This window comes from Aphis gossypii, chromosome X (assembly GCF_020184175.1).
Source record: "Aphis gossypii isolate Hap1 chromosome X, ASM2018417v2, whole genome shotgun sequence".
NCBI lineage: Eukaryota > Metazoa > Arthropoda > Insecta > Hemiptera > Aphididae > Aphis > Aphis gossypii.
The window spans coordinates 7,363,684-7,376,330 of NC_065533.1; the positions used below are offsets into that span (position 1 = coordinate 7,363,684).

At 25.7% G+C, this 12,647-nt stretch overlaps 1 protein-coding gene across 1 annotated transcript in view; it reads right to left on the reverse strand.

Moving 5' to 3' along the window:
• Positions 1 to 9,516: 9,516 nt before the first annotated feature.
• LOC114123271 (inositol 1,4,5-trisphosphate receptor) overlaps positions 9,517 to 12,647 on the reverse strand; it is a 30,149-nt gene continuing 27,018 nt past the window's right edge. The window contains 7 exon segments of the mRNA XM_027986178.2: positions 9,517 to 9,759; positions 9,920 to 10,090; positions 10,166 to 10,326; positions 11,046 to 11,211; positions 11,514 to 11,752; positions 12,017 to 12,200; positions 12,392 to 12,556. Coding sequence (XP_027841979.2) covers positions 9,634 to 9,759; positions 9,920 to 10,090; positions 10,166 to 10,326; positions 11,046 to 11,211; positions 11,514 to 11,752; positions 12,017 to 12,200; positions 12,392 to 12,556 — 1,212 coding nt within the window. The 3' untranslated portion in view covers positions 9,517 to 9,633.

A 12,647-nucleotide genomic window follows, 5' to 3' on the forward strand; every position in this document is an offset into this window, starting at 1 on the left:
CGACGTAAATAAATAAATAAAAAAAAAATTTACCGTCGGTAGAAAATTCAAAGAACCTACTTAAGAAACACATTTGCATACGTGACCAGTGTAAGATCTTATACTAAATTATAGTACATAACTGATGTCTGATATTACTGTTTGTAAATGTGCATATTATTCGTAACCAAAAACAGATTATACCTACTTTACTCTCTATACTTCTATACTTCTATAGTATCCAAACATTAAATATACAATAATAATATCAAATGCGTATTATACATTTTTGTATACCTATAAATGATTACCAAATTAAAATCTATAACACTTAATTAACGACTTTTTTATGATTTCTATGATTCCATAAATCAGTTTTTTTTCAACATTTGTTATAATTTTATATAGTTCTGTCACTCATAATATATTATACTTGTGTAATCTGTATAATATATTTTCTATAATGTAGACATAGGTCCGTTAAATACACATTCCCCTCTATAATTTACTACACATCATAATTTATAATACGTTATTAATATATTATAACGAATGAACAATATTTGTTATAGGTATTTTGAAGCAGAAATAATTTTAAATGGTAATAATCGGATAGTGGTTGCAACTTGCAATCACAAAAATAGAAAAGATTAAATCATATATCAATTTTATTGATTCATAAAAGTTGGTAGGTATACTTATAAATGTATAGATACTCCATATCATACCTAACGGTGAAAAGTTCAACGCACGTTGTTAATGCGTAGGTATAATATATAGTACCTACTAAATAATAATATATCGATGTGTAATAATATAATACCTATACTTTTACAACATTAACCGTTATCAAAAAGATAAAAGTAAAAAAATATGTAATTTTAGATCATACAATTTCTTTGATAATAGGTACGTATTTAAATCTAAAAATACATTTTTATTTTAAGTATTAATTTCTCGCTTTAATAATTAAGTAATCAACTAATACGATAAAAAAATGCAATCTTGTGTCAATATCAATATCTATTAACTTTTCTTCAAGTCTATTCAATCTCGGAAGTCTCCACTTTCTGGTGTCTGGTGACACCGCATCACATAATATCAGTCTTTCGTCAATATCCAATACAGAAAATATTTTCTCTAGATGATTTCAAATCTATCATCAACCCACTTCTAACACTCTTAAAACCTCCGCTATTTTAAATCTACTAATTGGTCCAAACATATGACAAATCATTCATCTTTTCATATATCTCTTTACTCTTCATTATTTCATCGTGCGGTATGTATCCATTTAATGACTAATCATAAATTCATATACATACAAATAAACTTAACAAAAAAATGTATACAGACAAAGCTTTTTTTTAAATTAATAAATATGTATACGTAAACTATTTTTTTGTGTTTCGTCAATGATTTCTCTGCATCATTTATCTCCTGCACATGTCTTATAAAATGTCAAGTAATCACAAGTATGATTGTAAAATATATTTAGAATTAACTTTAATTTTACAAAAATAATGTTTGTGTTCAGAATATATTTTATTTAAGTAAAAATGTCACTATGTCGGCACAGTGCACGGTTAATATAGATATATCTATTAACCGTTGGCACAGTGTTCATTGGTATTTTCTATAGCTGTTGTTTGTTTTTTTTATATTGGTTTCCCTTGCACGCGGTTTGTTCACGCGTAGGTAAATGCGATTTATAATCACCGTGAATAAAATCTGTTTTTCACTCTTTAGCTATTTATTTAACTATCAAATCTTCATAATAGTTATCTATTATACATAGATTTGATCACGTCTGTGTTTTCTACTAAAATATAGGTACCTGTTTTATGCCAATTATCTTAGTCTTGCTGACTATCTTAATTATCGGATAAAACTTCTGAAATTATATTTGTATAGAAATACTCAATTACATGAGGTTAACTTGAAAGTGATTTTTTTTTTTAGTTTAAATCCTAAATGAATCAAAATTCAATAAAATCTTGAGAATTAGGAATTTAAAAATGTTAATTATATTGAAATAAACTAAAAACAATTTTAAGAGACCTCGATTATATGACTTTTTATTTAAGGATTTAATTGTAGGCAATTTTTAATTTCATTATCGTGGCCCATGATCTCTGCAGTGTTACATAGTCGTAAATGATTTTTAATGTGCAGAGTAGGGTTCAACGCTGGTAGTCACAAATAAACACTTTATATTTTTAATTTTTAATTTTTAGTTTAATATTATACAATTAGGGTTTTGTAAAATTTATATTTCAAAGTTTTCAACTATAGTAAAATAAGATAACATATTTTTCTCAAAGGTTTCTGTAAAATTTATTTAAATAGTAGACAATTAATGTGTCAAATGTATCTGTTAAATTTAAATTTCTTAAAAAATAATTATCAAACTTTAATTTTATTAAAAGATAAGGTGTTTAATGTTAAAATGAAAATGTACAGTCTTAGTGAGTCCCGCTCAACCAAATATGTAAGAAAGTTGCTTGTAAATAAATTTTATAACGAATTTAAATATATCTTTTGGAATAAACAAATACATTCTTAACATGATTAGCAAACGATTGATATTTTTGATAAACAAAAAAGAAAGAAAAACAATTAATATTTGCGCACGTGTGATGGCATAGCATTTTATTGACGCGTGTGCACGTGAGATAATGTTCTGACATTTATTTACACGTTGTCAGATACTCACATAGACTAATAAATTATTACCAATTGAAATATACATATTTACACCGCCCACTTGCACGCGCTTAGAAAATTACCTATTATGAACTCTTTAAAAATCAAAGTTAATAAGATAATATTATGAAACTAAAAGTTATTTAGCCATGGCTCACACAAAGGAATTATCTAAACTTGGAGTTGCACTAAAGTATTTTGGTAAGGCGAATGAAAGTATGAAATTTTAAAATTTTAAAATAAATATTCAAAATTTAAATTTAAATATTCGTGTTAAAAAAAAAAATATTATTTTACCAATTCGTATCTATTATTTCTGTAAAATATTGCGTACTATTTGAGTCAACAAAGGCATATTATTTGATGTATATATAGAAGATATCTGATTAGTTACGTTATTACGAAGACTTTTTGTTCATTTGTATTCATATATGTATGTCAATTACACTAAAGAAAAATATATTAACAACAGTAATAGTTATTGTTTGGCATTATTTAAAAATAGCTACTAAACTTGTATGTATAAGAAAATAATTGAATTGGTAAAACTAAATGTGAACTATATACAGTCAACTATTCCAATAACATTTAATTAAATAATTTGCTTATTCACTGTATTTGGCAATTTGCCATATATTTTACGTAAGCTAAAGATAAGTATTTTTTTTTATCAAATAAATAAACATAAAATAAGTAATAAGCATGCATAAAATACCAAAACATTAAAATATATATACATAATATTACATAATACCTACATAATATTAAATATTTTATATTATTTTTTAGATACGCATGTATCAATATTCAATTGTGTATAAAATAAATAATACAGTAAAAATATTACATAAAATAATAAAGGTAACAAAAAACATGGATTTAGCATTGTAGCATTCTATATACACAAATCTGTGAGCTGAAAACATTTAAATACAACATCGCATTACATATTTTTTTGTCTTGTTTAAACGTTTCTTTATCGCTCGAGAGCTTCTATTGAAGTGAGAACAATATAGTGTCTCTCTCCATTATGTTGGTTTAAAAGTGTATGTTTTAGTGTTCAGCGATTATAAAAATGACGTATTCATATTATTATGTCTTATATCGATAAGAATTCGAGCCTTCTTGGTTATACTCATACTTACATAACTTATAATTTATATTTATTATATAACTCACAGAAGTCAGTGCCTATATAACCCACGCAGGAAAAAAGTTAGAAACCATATGTTATATTTAAGAACCATTAAATATTATTAATACTATCGTATTTTTTCTGATTTTAATTGGGGAAGTACCTATATACGAGCAATATATCTTTAACGTTCTGTCAGCTGTCATCGCGTAAAGCCACGAGCCGTCAATGACTTAATTATTGTATTTATTGTTCAGCCGGAAATATCAGTTTGACTATTATGAGTGATATTATTTCTATACTCATTATAATAATAATAATAATATGTTATGAATTTATGATTGTATGAATAATATTATTAGTTCTTGTTATACTTATAACTTATATATATATATTATGTGATGATAGATCAATTTTTTTTTTCTTATAACATTAAGTTTCAAGTCTACGAGTATTATAATTTATTCTTATAAAAGTTTCTCATTGTAAAAATTGTATGTTACTTTTTTTTTATTATTTAATATAATTTAATTTATAAAAAATATTCTATAATTAGTTTTGCAATTACTGCGTCATTATACCCTAAAATTATTTTATTAATTGTGATGGTAGTATTAATTACTAATTAGAGGTATATAATTTTAAAATGTTAATGAAACATCAACATTTTTAAAGTACAAAAGATCTGAAAAATATTTTTTATACCTAAAAATAGTAAAAAAAAAATGCCTACCTACAATTAATATACAATATGTCACATTTATTTTGTAAAATTACCAAATTATTTGTGTAATTAATTATATAACTATAATATTAAGAGCAAATATTATTTGATTACGACACACACACACACATATGTACGAGTACATGCATTATGATTTATGAATATAACCAACCAACAAGAGCATTTAAAAATATCTATATGGTTTAATTCAAAACTATTTTTACTAAACTTGTGTATTGTTATTGTATATGAAATAAATGCAAATATTCTTTTTAGTGGGTTTTATTTTATGTTTTTCGTATTTCTAATTTTTTTTACAGTTAAAATAATTTTAAAAAGAACATCTAATTTGATTATGCACGAATATTTCTATTATTATAATACATATTATAATGATTGATGGTTTTGAGTATTATAATAATTGATTGTTATGCCAATATAATATATCAAACGTTAAGTCAATTGGTATCAATCATAATAACTTTAAAATAAAAAGTCCGACAAGAAAAAGTCTGAGGAAAATGTATGAAAAAATAAGTTCAAACTAAGTGGACAAAATGTTCGAAAAAAATAATTGTTTTTTAAGTTTCAATAATAAAAAAAAAAAAAAAAAAATAGATTAAAACTATATTTTATTATTATTGACTTTTGAATAATCACTTCCGATTTCTTCTTCTAATGCAATGTCCAATAGTAGTTAGAAAAATAATTTTCGTATTATAAAATGTATATAAATGTATTCTTGGTCTACCTACTTTCAACATTTTACAATTGTTTTATATTCAAAAAATTAGGATACAAATATACAATTATCTTAAATTTGCACGACTTTTTTTACAGTATGGATGATTTAAGAATTTTCAGAAAAAAATTGCAGTAGTGGGGGGGAGGAGCTGGAAAAACATTTATCCAGCAACGTCATAAACATATAAGTATGTTTAAATCAGAGTTTATTCTTAAGCCAATATTTAGTTTGCTATTAGCAAAAACGAACTTCAATTCACGCATTACTTTTCGCCAACCTATATATAAAGGCGGTTTTGCGCTTTTACTTTTTAACAAAAGTTTATCAGTTATATATTACAGTCTTTTTATCATACACTTAAAGTAGTAATAATATATTGTGCTGTATAAAAGTTATCACAACTCTATTGTTAGTGCCTTTCTGCGTTGTATAATAGATTCCATTCATCCAATAGGCATTGTTTTAACAGAATTCTTATCCTATACCTAATAAAATGAGTTAAATTGTCTGTTTATACGAAATGTATAATAGGTAACCGGTTTACGGAGAAAATATCTGGTATATCGCCATATCGGAATAACTTTTGAAGAACTTTGTATAATATATGTTTAAAAATGTTGTCATGTTTATACTAAACATTAATATGAATTGATTTATAATTCTTTGTTTTGTTTTTCTTTATTATACATTAAAAAGTAATGAGCATTTTCGATTTTGACTTCCCTCTAGTACCGACAAGATCTAATTTTATTACAGAAAAAATAAACTCCAGTTCGAAACGTTTTAAAAAAAAATAGTGTAATTAAATAATAAAAAAAAAACATTGTTTCGCTCAAAAATTTGTTGAAATAGGAAAAAATATAATATGTATAAGGAATATTCGAATATAAGTTAAATAAGTGGATAAGGTGTAATAGTTGAATTTGTTGACACAATGCGCTAAACGCGGGGGCTGCCAAATTTTAACGAAAAACTTAAATTGTTAAGATGTTTCCGGTTTTGTTAATCATATACATAGTTTCGACGACCAACGTGGCAACGTCGTGACGATAATTATTAGTAATTACTACTTATTAGTATAATTGGTATAATATAATATTTATTATGCTTCAATATCAAATTATCATTTTTTTGTCGATATAATGGGAAGGAACCTGGTGTGCTATGTACCTATACTATATTATACATACGACCAAACCGATTAGTTCAGTGAGGGAGTTCGCGATAATAGTCGACGTAAGATCAGACGCAGACCTATCCCACATGGATCAATTAAATTCATTAAGCTTATTAAATCGTTCATTAGCAGTAATAATAAGCTGACATTATTCCATTGCTCGTTTTGACTAGCACTCGTCGACACAGCTCTACAGGAGTAATATTCGTAATTAAGACGTCATCAATACTAACCGCACCCACACCAGTCGTCACCAAAATTGTTGTACCTGTTTTCAGGGCATGATTTTTCCACCTCCTATAGCTGTTTCAAGTCGCCACCGGAGTACAACATTTTATTCGAAGTTATTGTTTCGTGCCTAACCAATAATATATGCAATTACACGATTTCTTCGTGCTTAGTTGCAGTAGGTTATAATAATATGAAGACTTGTTTAGTACGGTAGACATTTGTCTTAATTGGCGGTGAGTTGTTGAAATTGTTTATTACAGACATCATTCGTATTACAGATGTGTCATAGTATTTTTTTGGTTTTTCATCATAAAATAATTTTTTCAAATTTTAAAAACGGTGTCCAATTATAGGTACAGTGAAGTACCTACTGAAGTGTGTGGAGTGAGTACTGTACATGAAGTATGTGATAAATTTGCATTCAATGATAATATTATAACATCATTGAGGCGGCTCTTAGTGGCTATAATTAAATAATACATTTTAAGGGGGAAAATGTAGGCAATTTCTTATCTTGTCGTCGCGGACTGTAACTTTGTGTTAGTCGTAAATGATAATTATTAGTATGAATACTACCAACGAGCGGACGATATGACTATAATAGCACATTTACGAGTACGTAATTGTCGACGTAGCACTCATCGTAATCTATATATTTTGAAAATGTCATTGCGCAAAGTTGAATTTAAATGTAGGTAGGTACGTAAGATTACTAAGCCCTACTTCAGATGTCTATAAAATATAATTGTGTTTAAATGCTTTTTGAATTGTTCCAGAATAAGTTATTATTTATAAGGAATATTATTTGTATTAAATTTTCAAATTTGAAATATACATTTATAAATTGTTTACTTTACAGTCTATTATTAAACGTTTATAAAAAAATATTCATGTCTATTTATTTTTAATATTAATTTTATACGGCTATAGTAACAACTAATAACGAACCTTATATTCGATTTTCAAGCATGTTAATCACATGAAAGTTTTTTTATCGACAATAATTGAAAACCGATAAAAAAATAAAAACAAAAATTGCTTCCATTGCTTATAAATCATTGCTCAAAAAAATTAAAAATATTTTGGAAATTGCATCATGTGCACACCTATACAATGTTGAAAATTTTAGGTATCTTCAGTTATTTGTTATTAAGTTATACAAAATAATAATAATAATAATAATAATAATGATAATAAACACAATTTGGTTAAACTCTGGATATACATAAAAATTCCCCTTCTTCTTAATTTTTTGTTCTTTTTTTCTGATTATTTTAAAACTATGTATTTCCAATTAACTATCAGAAATCATCCTCAAAGTTGAAGATGGATGCATTTTTTCAATTACTTATCAGTTATAAGACACTTAAAAAACAAAATATCATCATTGTAAAATGTATGTATTCATTGTTTCGTTCAGAATCTAAAAGTGTAGCTGTCATTTTTATTAGCGATTGAAAATAAAGTATTAGACAACATTAGATATTCAAACGCAAATAATACAATTTATCTTCAAGCTTCAACTGTACCATTATTTGGTTTTTATTTAAAAAAAATTATCATAAAATCCATTTCAGTACTACTTCAATTACGATTTTCTATCCTCAATGAAATATTCAAAATATTTAAACTAATATATTATTTTAAGATAATTAGCTAACTAGGAATTACAATTTTTTAAATTTATTTAGATAATTTTTTTATTATAAATAAAAACTTTTAAGTTCGGTTAAAAAGATAGACAATTTGATTTTAGATCATATCATGTTTTTTTTTTCATAAAAATTTAAAAATGTTAAAAATACAAGAACAAAATATTTTTAAATAGTGATAACTGATAATACTAGTATATAACACCAATCCAATGATATGGCTAACAACTCATTGGCTGATAAGTGATAAATAATACATAATTAATTTAAATTTAAACTTGGTGATCTCTTCATCTTACAAGTTAATAATATAAAAATTTACTTTAAGTAGTTCACATTTAGTTTTGATAATTTTAACATAGATAAAACTGTGAAAACTTGTTGTTAAATTAAATTTTTTACATACTCTTGGAAGTTTTTTTTTTTGTTCTAAAATGAGTTATAAGCATTTTTAATGTATTATTTAATACTTTATTACACTTTAAAAACTTATAATTCACTTTTGGTTAGGAATATAAAATAATTCTATTGTAGACCTCTATAGTTTTATTATAAAATTTAAGAAAAGGCAAAGTTATTTAAAATACATGAAATTGGTACTTTAGTTCAGAATATTTTGAATAATTCTTTAAGAAATTATTAAAAATTATCATAAATATTAAATATATATAATGAATTGGGTAGTACTACTGGATAACAATAAGAATTTAGTGAAAAAGTTGTAAATTCAAAGAATAATAAATAAGACACTCTAGGGTTGTTTATATAACTGTGGAATAAATTTTTTTTATTGATGTATAACTCACAGAATTCCATTTCGTATACAGTATATAAATATAAATAATATGTGGTCACTGTTAACATAGATACTAAACTATATAAAATATTAATACAATAATAATTTGTCTATAACAAAAATGTCAACAATAAAATTAAACTTTAAAATATTTAATGATTTTTTTTTTAGAAAATAAACTACCCTGTTCTACCTACAAAAATGTCAGACTTTAAAATGTTTCATTTTTATATAATATAAATATAAATATATATTTTTTTTAAATAACAATTAAACTACCTACCATTAAAACATTTTAAACAATAGTATTTTTTATAAATAACCAAATTCTAAGTACCCCGTGGTTTAAGTATTTATTATTGCTAATCCCATTAGTAATGTTGTTATTACAGACATTTTTGTGTGCGCGTTGTACTGAATAATTAAAAAAAATTGAAATATTTTTTTCAAGAGACAATGGAGAATATTATAATGTTGCATTTGACTTCTCATAATATGCCCATTTGATTCTGCTGTCGCAAAACATTGACTCCACCGCCTCCACCAATGCCATAATATGCACTGGTTGAATTTAACAGTCCAATTCGTTGTCGCTGTTTTCGTTGTTCCGTCATCTAAATTATACATAAAAAGATAAAAATTAAATAAAAAATTTTTTTTCATTTTTGCTTTTATTGGATTTTTTTATTTTTCTAGAAGTGGATTTTAAACAATTGATAGATAAATATTTATAGTTATAATACTTTAAACGTAATTGAATAGGCAAAGACATACCTGTTCTTTGAGTTCAGAAAGCTGTTGTGATAGTAATGCAACTAAAGTCTGTGTAGTTTCCAATTGTGTTTGTAAACCTCTAAGTTCAACTTGTTCACCTTCGTTATCCACTTGAGCAGCCATTAGCAACGACATTGCTCTTAAACGTGGAAACCAGTCTAAATTACGGTCCTGTTAAGGTATTTAAACAAACCACCAGATAAGAATTGTATGTTATAACTGGAAGCAAAAAATATTTCAGCTTACTTTGACCATGGCGTATACATAACTTTCAGGACCTGTGAACTCAGTAGGGTCTTTTACTTTAACCAAAACGATAAAATACAAATAGTGCCACATGTTGTGTTCACACTTAATGTGCTCTTCGAAACTTACAGTTTTATTGTCAAATGCTGATCTATTGAGTCCTGAAACACATTTTTTATAGAAACACGTCAACATAGTTATGATTAATTTTTAACATAATATAGTAAATTGTATTTATAAACATCTATCAGTATAAAATAGTAGTAACATTTTCTCTATATAATAATAATGCACATATATTATATACATAATAAAGTGGAACTTCTATTTAACAAATTTAAAGGTTTTCTGAAAAAAATTTGTTAATGAGAAATTTTGTTTCACGTACACAACTAATTTTTATTATACAAAATGTATGCAAATAATAATAAAATACGTATGTATAATATTAATAAGTTAATTAAAATAAAATAAATACATTTAAATCATAGTGTACAATATGTAAATTATAATTTATTTTTTTATTTTTGATTATTGATAACTTTCCTGTTGAACAACTTCTGTACTATTTTGACTATGAAACTGCTCACAATTATTTTGATAAGTGTGATTGAAGAGTGCGTACTTAATAAATATGTAATAAAACAATGATTTTTAAATATATTGTAAAAATAGCTATAACAAAATTTATTCATTAAATAGAAACATTTTTGAATGAAAACTGTATGGTTTCTTATAATATTTTGTAATATAACTACAAAGAGTTTTGTTAAACAGAAATTTGTTAAATAGAGGTGCCACTGTAAATCACAAGTATAAGTATCTTATGTTCAAGATATATTGGGTTATTTAAAGTACAAAAGTAGTATACTATACATACCACACACAAAACACGTGTTTTTCAGTATCAGCTCTTTTTGTTGCTTTTCACTACGTAGGTCAGCGAATGTATCAATGATGACACCAAAAATCAAATTCAAGACGATAATGATGACAATGAAGAAGAATAGAAGATCATAAACAACGCGGGCCACAAAAAGAGGTTCCTGTTTATTATAAAACAATATTTTAATAATAGATTATGTGCAAAAACATAATTATTCAAACCTAAGTAATGTTCATTTTGTTTTTTATTATAAAATAATTGTATCACTCTATATAAAAGATAAGTGATGTGATACTGTCGAATTAGGTTATTACCCAATTCATATCATGTGTTTACTACATAAGCTACTTATTTCAAATAATAACTTAATGAATTTCTTATTTTATATAAGTATATAACATTAATACAGAAGTAATTAATAGTAATTGACAATATAATTATAATCAGTCATCTCTGTTATACCTGACTACTTGGGGCTCGAAGTATGTCACCTATGCCACCGCCGTTCCTCAGACCCTGATTTAATGTTGTTACTATGCACATGATTAACGAGTCACAAGCTCTTTCTTTTCGATCACCACTGCCCACATCTACAGACAAAGAAGATCTTGTTAAGCTGCTACCATTATCATCGCAGTTAAAATCATCTCCTGTCGCCGAAGTTGCTGAACAGGCTTTCTGGTCGTCACCGCCACTGGTGTCTAAAAGAGTAATTAAGAAAAAATTTAAAATTCTAGTCAAATTATAATTATATAGTATAAAATATATTGCAATCAATAATGCAAGAAAGAACTATGAATCCTCTTCAAATGGATAATTTTAATTTTAATAATAGCGTTAAGAGGAGTGAAAATGACACTTGGCCATTTTATATATTATTAATAATGTTACAGGATTTCATGATTGTCACTACTAGGAAGTACAAAATCATTCAATGTATGATAAGTAACAAATAGTGTACTCACCAAACACGACATCGTCGTCAACTTGCACAAGAAAATCGTCTTTGAAGAACATGTAGCCAATTATAGAGAATAAGTAAACTAGTATGAGAGCTAGAACGGCAGTCAGTATTATAGACCGGCCATTACGCGTGACCGACCGTATGACATTCAGCAATGTTTCTTCACGGTAAACAACATCTAACAACTAGGATGTATGATAAATTCGATTATAATATTATGCAATACATTAATGCAGTATTATAAATTATTTAAATTAAATAATGGTAAATAAAATTGTATTACCATTTTTTTTTTTTTTTGACTAGTTAACTATAGTTATTAATTAAGATACCTATCATATTATTATCATGATAAATTATAATTTTTATAGCTTACCAATACACTATAGAAAAATGGATGCATGCACAGACCCAGTATGCAAAACATGATATACATCAGATGGTAGAGAATTTCGGCCGAAGCCAATATTTGACCCAGACGTTTGGTAAAGGTACCCTGATTACCCATGATACTGATAATATGCACGCTTTTCATTACAACCTGTAATGATAAAAAAAATCTTTGTAAGTTATACTTTTTACCTACAATGTTATGAAACAAGTGAGCATCGCCGTGGCACTATATACTGTTT